Source organism: Musa acuminata, chromosome BXJ3-9 (genome assembly GCF_036884655.1).
Source record: "Musa acuminata AAA Group cultivar baxijiao chromosome BXJ3-9, Cavendish_Baxijiao_AAA, whole genome shotgun sequence".
Taxonomy (NCBI): domain Eukaryota; kingdom Viridiplantae; phylum Streptophyta; class Magnoliopsida; order Zingiberales; family Musaceae; genus Musa; species Musa acuminata.
Window position 1 is genome coordinate 1,798,062 of NC_088357.1, and position 9,386 is coordinate 1,807,447.

Sequence of the window (9,386 nt, forward strand, 5' to 3'; positions counted from 1 at the left end):
CTCTGCTCCAATGGCCTCCTGCACGATGACGACAATGTGGACGAGTTTTGGTTAGTGCTCGACACTGCACCACATAAGGCAGCGTCCATCATGTGGGAGACCATTGGAGCAACTAGGTCAACGATGGACACTGCACCACAAAGGGCGACGTTCCATAGTGCGAGAGGCTATTGGAGCAATTGGGTTAGCAATAGACGACGTGCTACAAAGGGTGACGTCCATCGTGCAAGAGGCCATTGGAGCAACTAGGTCGACCCCTTTATGGTACAACGTTGGGCACTAACCAAAGATCATTCACATCATTGCCATCATGCAAGAGGCCATTGGAGCAAAGGACGAGTGCGATCCGAACGGATCAGGGGAGGCGACAGAGCGCTTATTGCATGTAGTGGAGAGTTCCAAATGGGAGTGAACTAGGGGAGGGATGGGGAGGAGGGGGTGGGTAGAGGCGTCCTCAGTTACGATAGGATGGGAGAGGGATTTGGGAATTCTAAGACAATACTCCTAGGAGAATGGGATGGTAGAAGAGCGATGGGATGGGGAGCGACCACCACCATCTGCATCGACACACTCCTCGTGGAAGCATGTGGCATTGTAATGAGAGCGGACCTTATCATCATTGGAGATAGCCAGAAAACTGCTTCGGTGTCACCATTCGCCACCACTGATGTCATCCGCCACCAAACATTAAAATTATCATTTTTATAATTTGTTTTCATGTTTTCATTGATAAAACCGACATCATTAGTATAAATAGACTTAGATATTTTACTTTTGAAACTATATGAATCCTAATATAATTTTTGAAGTGTAAGAACCAAAACGTTAAAGGTAACTAACTACATAAGGTTGAGAAACATCGTTTGATGCATATAAAGATCTCAAATATGAGGAAGTATATACAAGAGGTAAAAGGATACAGCTTATAAGTGGATAGATACCACGATAAATGTAAATGTTAATGATATGTAATCTCAAAAACTTGAAAGTAAAGAATGTATTCATAAGTTTTGACAACCACAACCATTTGAGCATATCATGATAGTATTTGTTGTGCTCGGATTTGGTAGGCTCATTGGCTGGTGGATGAATTCAACAAAATAAATTTTCACCATGTTCCTTAAAACACTTGAGCTAAAATTACTAAAAATGAACCCACCATAAATTTTCTCCCAACAGAATCTCATTTTCTAGTCAATGATTTCTTTGTCATAAAAACACAGGCTATTTAGCTAACACACACAACTGCAGCAAGGCATTAGCTATCAAATGAGACAAAAAGCTCTGGCAAATTCAGAAAGAAAGCTGATGCTCAACTGGGAAAACATCAAATATATAACAAGAAAAGTTCATCCACTGCAGTAACCAACAGGTAACTTTCAACAGATAAGCACATGGATATTCTTTTCTTAGGATTTATAGCACAATTGACCTCTATAAAGAACATGATATCAGTGTATCTTTTGTGTTATTTAGAGAATGTCCAATCCCTAAATGATATAGGCGTCTGATAAGAAATTATAATGCCCTTTGATTCTCACTCATGCAATTGCACTTGAGATTTTGAAGGGTAACTAGTATATTGTCATTAATATAGAAGCCAATGATCCTATGAAATGCTTAATCCTTAGATTATCCTGGAGAGATTTACCAGGAGATGCTTAATTTGTAGATTTGACCATACAAATTAAACGATCAGCAATTTCTAGAATACTAGCTAGTTTATATGTCTCACCCTCAGCTAAGTCATAGAAGAATGACCGGATGATGTTAGCACTGGGAAAAGATGAAATACATTCACCAGATTAAATGCACCATACTTTGAACATAAAGAGAAACTTGTATGAAGATATTTCTAGTCATTTACAAGAAGAAAAAACCACCAACCCAAGTCAGAATATTAGGATTAACTAAACTCGTAAACAACAACAAAACAGTTCATAAATTCCCAACCAAAGACTTCTTTGGTAAGAAAAGTATAATTTCCATAAATTGATAATCAATAAATAAACAGCAATCATCACCCAGGTTCCAGGAAGTATGTGAAAGCCAACCGTGATATGAATTGTAACAAAGAATCAGTCAACATGAATCATAATCAGTAACCAGATTCAGTGGCACTGAAAGTCAACATGAGCCATGTCACACAATTAGTTGCCATCCGAAAGTTTGCAGCATATTAAAAAAACAAAATTTCAAATCTCAATTCTACCATTTCAAGAAGTATCAGGTTCAGTAAAAGCTGTAATTTAAAGAAGAGATATACATGTTACAGCAAGAAAAGAGACTTCAATCGTCATCATGGATTCACCAATATTCTGGTGACCTAAAGTCATCACCGGGTATAGCAGTAGAATATGTTCTAGAAACATGTTGCTTTTCACTGAGCATACAAGAAAATTTTTGAATCAGAGAAAAAGCTCCCCAAGAATGAACAACTCTGCAATATTCTTCCTAAAATTCCATGTTAGCCAACTCTGCAGCGCCAATAGTAAAAACGCAATCGTGACCAGTAAAAACAAGCCCAGTTAGTGATAACATAAGATCAAAATTTAAGGTAACAGAATTAATGACTCCCCTTTGTTCTCTTTGCATTGCTTCTGCACCAGAAAGAAGAAACAGTACAGATGCATTGTAAGATTATGATAGAACCCATATCAGACAGGGGACCAAAAATAGTGCTAAATAATTCATAAGTAGCTCAAACAAAGACTATCACAAGTTTTCTTGTTTGCTCATAACATCCAATAACATCCAAAGACTATCACAGGCATTCTTTTCAACAGCAGGTCCATCTGATTTAATGTAGACTCAAATCATGTGCATAGACATGCTGTTTATATTATATCAGAAGAACATACAGATTCAATGACATAAAAAGAAGGTGTTGGAGAGTATGACAAAGATTGTGACATTCCCTCTCCACAAAACTCTCAATCAAAAACCTTTTTCATGTGTAACCTGGAACTTAGAAATCTTAAAACAAGTTAGATAAAAAAAGAAAATTTGACGTTAGGTTAGGTCCAAATAAAATTTGAGATGAATCTTTAAGCAAATTAAAGATAAATATAATGTCGATCTTTACCGCAAACATAAATGGTTGATTAAACACATCCAATAGAAGTTTCTGCTACATTCTGGGGTAGATACGGCAATCAACCCAGTGCTACTGCCTATTTGACTTGTAGATGACATCACCGTGTTCAACCAGTTGGTTTGAAGCACAAACAATTTAATTCTGGAAACGATGTATAAGATGGATGACTACAAACCTCGTGTAAGCGTCAAAAAGAAGAAATGTCCAATCTCTCTCCATATTCTTATCAGCAGCACATGGGGCAATGAATCAAGCCATTCTCATTGCACTCACCGCACTTCACTTTCTTCTTCTCGGAATCCAACACCTTGCAGCTGCCATTGCAGCCCATGCACATCACGAACCGCAACCCGCCGCAGCCCTCACACCACTTCGTCGCTCTTGGGAGACCCTCCAATATCAGCCCCAACTTCGTTTCTTCTTCCAGTCTCAGGACCTCCTCTGTGCCACCGACGCATCTGCCCTTGATGAAAACAACTGGGACCTTCACCTCCTTCTTCCCCATCAGCACCCGCAGCTCCTCCCTGTACCCTGAGTCCATGGAGATGTCCCTCTCCACGATACGGACGCTGTAGGACTCGAACAAGGACCTGACCGTGTTGCAGTCCTCGAAGGTCTTCCTGATTCCCCTGAGCGTGGTGGTGTACAGGACCACGATGTTCTCCCCTCCTCTGGGGCACTTCTCCTCGTAGGACTGAAGCAAAAGAACGGAATCGCAGACCTTACCGTGCACCACCTTCTTGGTCTGCTCACCTTCCTGGTGGTGTTCTTTCTCGAAGAAAGCGACAAGTTCCGGATCGAACAAGGGAACCAGACTCCGCCTAGACCTCGAATTACCGGAATCCCTCTCCGATTTCTTGCTCCCTGTGCTGTTGGGAGTGCATTTCTTCGAGATAGCCGAGGCAAGGCCGGCCCACGGTGTGTTGTCTAAGGAACGGAAGGCTTTCGAGATACGGTGGGCGTCAAGATCGGACCTTTTGGGCTCCGACCGCAGCGGGGTGTTCTCCTTGCCGGCGAACCACCTCCTTGGCATGACAGGCGAAAACACAGACCTCACCGCTGGCGACCGGTGAGCGGGCGGGGATGGTTTCAGCGGCCTCTTCCTCTGCGACGGGGACCGGCTGGGGGTCTCGTCGGCGAGGTCCCCCATTAGCTCCCGCGCGTCGATGACCTCCGAGGGGCGCTCCTCCTCCGCCACGGTCCTCTTTTCATCGAGATGGGGAGAGGGAGACGGCCGCCCCTGCTCCACCTTCGTGGCTGCTTCTGGTTCGACTTCCGTCCCTGCAGGCGCATCCGGGATGCTGGCTCCATCGTCGCCGCGGTCGAGGCTGAGGGCGCCGTAGGTGGTGGAGGTGAGGGAGACGAAGTGGTTGGGGCAGTCGCCGGCCGTGGGGTTGGCGTCGCCGGAGAATAGGAGCTCCTCGCCGAGGTCAGCGGCGGCAAGGAGTTTGGAGGAGATGCAGCCCATTTGATTCGCCTGCTCTGCCTCCTCTTCCGCTTCGCCTTCTCTTGAAGCGAGAAGAAAAGCGTACGGTTGGAGTGTTGTGGGTTTGAAATGTGAACGGTTCGGGAGTGGCGCTCGCCGTCTCTCGTTGCTCTAAGACACTCTTCCATTCCATACCCGCTGCCTGTACCCCGAAGGAGCTTTGAGGAAACCAACTGGACCCACTGCTTATCTCCAGTGTGCCAGCGAAGCCTGAGATCGGGTGAAGCTTGTGGAGGTAGAGAAGTTATCCACCCTGCTTGTCCGATACCCGAAATGTTTACTCGGAAAGCATTGCGGAACTCATATGGACCCCAGCATTTAACTCGAATAGACTAGCGATGCGGCGAATCGGGTAAATTCGAAGGGGGTGGGAAAGTTATTGCTTCCGCTGCAATAATGTCTTCCAACGGTCTCTTTCGAATCCCAAGAAATGGGCTTTGGAGAGATCTCATTTGGGCGCTCTCTTTTAAGGCCCAACAGTCACCCGTTTTAAACTATAAGCCACACTAAATAATATTAATAACAATAATTACCAATAATAATACATAAGATTCAATCGAAACTAAACATAATTTTCTAAAAAAAATAAATATTATGGATAAAATCAAATGATTACAGGTGTCGATTAATATGCTAATGACAATTGATTCAAAATGCTTAAGCATAAAAGAACAATCTCTTATGAGTTAATTAAAGTCTTAGCCATGAAAGAATAATTCATAGTGTTATAGTCTTTCTCGCTTCGTATTAGGTTATCTCTCAGGTTTTAATAGTATGAGTAAATCATAGCATCACAATTTTTCTCATTTAAATGTATTAGATCAACTCTGACGATTTGATTAGATTATACGACTAACTTATTAACTTTGTTAAATCTAAATCATTGATTTAAAATATTTAAATCTAAATTAATAGTAATACATCGTGTATCATCTTATATATCATTTTAAGTTTTAGATTTGATGTGCAATTAAATTGAGATATTACAGCTTATATAAAAAATTAATATTTTACTCGAGGAATATATATATATATATATATATATATATATATATATATATACTTTATTCAAATCAGATTCAAATATTCAAGTAAAAAACTCATTTTTTCGATAAACTATCACAAAATGAATAATCCTATCAAAAGAATTTTTTTATCTCTTAATTGATGTAATAATAATAATAATAATAATAATAATAATAATAATAATAATAATAATAATAATCACGAGTAGAGGATGTGATCCAAATCAATGAGTTGTTACACCTACTAACAAGTAACAAGAAAAAGTCCACCAACCCATCCAATTGCATATAGGACCACAAATAATATGTTTTATACTTGTAATGATCTAATTAGCTAATTGATATTTTAACCAAACACATTAATATCTTAAATTTTATTGTCATTTCATCACCTAATTGCTACATTATATGCATCTTCTCTTCCTAACTTGTGTTTGTCATTTCCCTGAAATCAAGGAGAAGGGTTGACAAAGGCTTGTTGGCTATTAATGCTGTGGCTTTCTTTAGAAATGGAATGACATCAACACTACAATACAAAAAATGAAATTAAGTATTAAATTGGTATAAAACAACAAAAATAAATCTTTTTGTGGATTTTTCATCAACAACCAGCATAGTAAAAGAAAAACAAACACAACTAGATAAGTAGATGAACTAAACAAATAATTATTACATTATAGAATATACTTTATATAAAGAATATTATCGATCAATCATCGTTCTCCTCATCTCTGAAGACAAATAATTTATAGGCTATCTTCATCTATATAATATATATGAAAAAGAAATCAAATCAAGATAGTCATAGTTAAAAGATGTCTTCAAATAATATTATACATAATATATCGTTCCTATATTACTATGTATAAAAGTTTACTTTTTAATATAGTTAAAAGGTTGTTTTTTTTATTGATAACTATACTTAATTATTTCGGATTACTAACTTGAGCATCGAATGAACCAATTCGAAAAATCTCTCTCAAGCTCTTCGAGAGCACAATGTTTTTATCTTCAATGATCTTCTCGAAAGTTCGATATTTTCACCTTAAATGTATCTTAGATAATCCTATGTATATAAGTCTAAATCACATTAAGCTAATTTGACATCAATAACATCTTTCCCTAACAAAAACAAAAGTTCCTTACCAATTAAATATAACATCTCTCAAATACTATAGTGTATTATAGAGGTATGAAGTAAACAGCTAATTGTATTGTTAAGTTGGATGTGACACCATGATTCTTTTTTTTTTTCTTTTGAATGAGCTTATTCCTTTGTATTTAGCTTCAATTTTGGACAATATCACATTTCATAGGACACTAAAGCAATAATATAATTTTATTTTGATAAAAACATGCATGTGAATAATTAATATGAGAATTATCTATCAGAAAAGAGAGAGAGAGAGAGAGAGAGAGAGATATATATATATATATATATATATATATATATATATATATATATATATATATATATATATATATGATTTGGGGCCCATTTGAAGAAAGTGTAATCCAAGAAAAAGATGGTTTCACATTGACAAAGAGGTATAAAAAAAGGGAGGAGTGAAGAAAAAGCTTAAAGGGGTGGGAAAAGAGAGGCGGCTCAGTAATGGGGGGCGCTGACTTGTTGACTTAGAAAGGAAGCCTTTGGGTCCTGTTTGATGATCTATCTAGTGAAGTAACGAAGGTGTCTATTATTTTAGTTGATACAAAAAATTTGATGATTTTTAATATAAATTTTTGGGTTTAAAATTTTTCTTTATTAGTTATCTTTTAAAATATAAAATAAAATTAGTTTATTTTTTAGTATTTATTGAATATTCTTTTTCGTACAGATATTTTACTTGTGAAATGGTGGTGATCGTACAACAAAGTCAACTTTGATCGTCAATTCGACTTCGCTCATGCATTCTATTCACATCTTCTCCATTAGTTACTTCAACACCGCGCATGAGGTCGAAAGTAGGTTGACTCACTCCTCTACAAGTGATTGGAATAATCCGCTAAGCTCTCGAACATTCATGCAGTGCATAAATCGTGACAACCTCTACGTACTCTGGTCAACATTGGACCTCGTGCTGATGAATCAGAGATGCAATGGTCAAAACTGGACGAGTCGGGAATCAGGACGAAGATGACGCACAAAAGCGACGGATTAGAGTCACAGATCGTCGGAAAACCTGTGTGCTCCGCCGAGAACAGAGCAGTAGGTTTTGCACTCCCGTGGTGACTCACGTAGAAGAAGAAACCGGACCACGCTACGTCTCATGCCTGCCTGCACCCGTTTCTAGAATGGATGGGGATTAGTCGAGTAATATATTATATATACTTATTATGTTTTATCTAAAAAATAAAAAAGCCATCCGCAGGTATTACGTAAATGAGGGTATATATATATATATATTATATATATATATATATATATCCGTACGTGAAGATCAAATCGGATTTGCGTGAATTATTGAGTCAAAAGGAGGGGGGGTTATGGGGAGACATTTACGAAAATACCCTTGGCGTCTTTAAGACACCGTCTTCGCTCCACCTCTCGCCGCCAACGTTTCGTCGTCTTCTTCTCCTGTTGCTGTGGTTGTATTGGAATCGTCTTGATCGGCCATGCCGCAAGTAAAAGATCTTGAAGCCCTCGTGTGTGGCGGCGGGGAAACCAAGGTGGCTTGCGAGACCCAGATCGGGGCCGATGACCCGGACCTCCCGCCGGAGTCTATCTTGGTGCGGATCGGCAGCGGACGCGAGCTGTTCTGGGCAGAGGTGGGCGGCGCCGCCGTCTACGAACGCGACGACTCGACCAAGGGGAACACGAACCCGAAGGCGCAGGCGCAGCAGCAGCACGCCAACCCCGCCTCCAGGCCCCGATCCAACTCGCAGCGTTTCTCCGGCGGCCTCCAGGCGAAGCCCCCCATCATCGGCATCCCCGGGAAGATCCAGCACCACTCCGGGTACCTCGGCCGCAGCGGCCGCCGCCCCGCCAACGCCCCCATCTTCCCCAAGAAACCTCCTCGCCCCGACCGCGGCGGAGAGGGCCGCAAGTCCGCGCTGCCCGACGAAGAGCCGGGTTCGCCCAAGGTGTCCTGCATCGGAAAGGTCCTGTCAGAGAGGGAACGGGACCGGTACCGGAGGCAGTGCCGCGGATCGCCGGAGCAAGAGGAGGAGGCGGCGGCACCTTCCGGCTGTTGGGCGATGTTCTTCTGCGGTGGGACAAAGCAGCGGCGTAGGAGCGCCGCGTCGGAGACCGTGCCGGTGGATTCGCCGGCCAAGGCGGCGGTGGATAGGAGGACGGCGGCGGAGCCGCGGTTGGAGGTGCCGGGGCTAGGATCGATGATGCGGTTCACGTCGGGGCGGCGGCCGGCGTCGTGGGGCGGGGACGGGGACGTGTCGGTCGACCTGGGGCCGTTGGATGGGGAGGCGACGGAGCTGGGCGGGCGGCGGTCGTTGGGGTCGCGGGAAGACGCGGAGCGGTAGCGGTAATACCGGCCTCTCCCTCGCAGGATTCTGATGCTGTTTCTGTTTCTGTTTCTGTTTCTGTTTCTGTTTCTCTCTACGCCCCGCACGCAATGGTTGATACGTACTGCTGTTTTTGTTTTCTGTTTTTGTTGTGTGCTTTTGGTTTGTTGTTGTTGTCCCCTATTTCGGCGGTATTTAGTGTGGGGGGGGATTGTAAATACGCGGACAGACGCGTGGCTTCCCCTGTTTTGCTGCTTGCTTCATGTAATATAATGATACTTGTCTCAATCTTACATTTGTTGGGAGTTTCTTTTTA

The 9,386-nt window shown here is 41.7% G+C and overlaps 2 protein-coding genes across 2 annotated transcripts; one reads left to right on the top strand and one right to left on the bottom strand.

Moving 5' to 3' along the window:
• Positions 1-2,929: 2,929 nt before the first annotated feature.
• Positions 2,930-4,600, bottom strand: LOC135648764 (uncharacterized protein At3g28850-like). Its single transcript, XM_065166697.1, has one exon. The coding sequence runs from the start codon at positions 4,563-4,565 to the stop codon at positions 3,324-3,326; it is 1,242 nt and encodes a 413-aa protein (XP_065022769.1). The 5' UTR covers positions 4,566-4,600; the 3' UTR covers positions 2,930-3,323.
• Positions 4,601-8,116: 3,516 nt separating this feature from the next.
• Positions 8,117-9,386, top strand: LOC103996773 (uncharacterized). Its single transcript, XM_009417760.3, has one exon. The coding sequence runs from the start codon at positions 8,225-8,227 to the stop codon at positions 9,086-9,088; it is 864 nt and encodes a 287-aa protein (XP_009416035.2). The 5' UTR covers positions 8,117-8,224; the 3' UTR covers positions 9,089-9,386.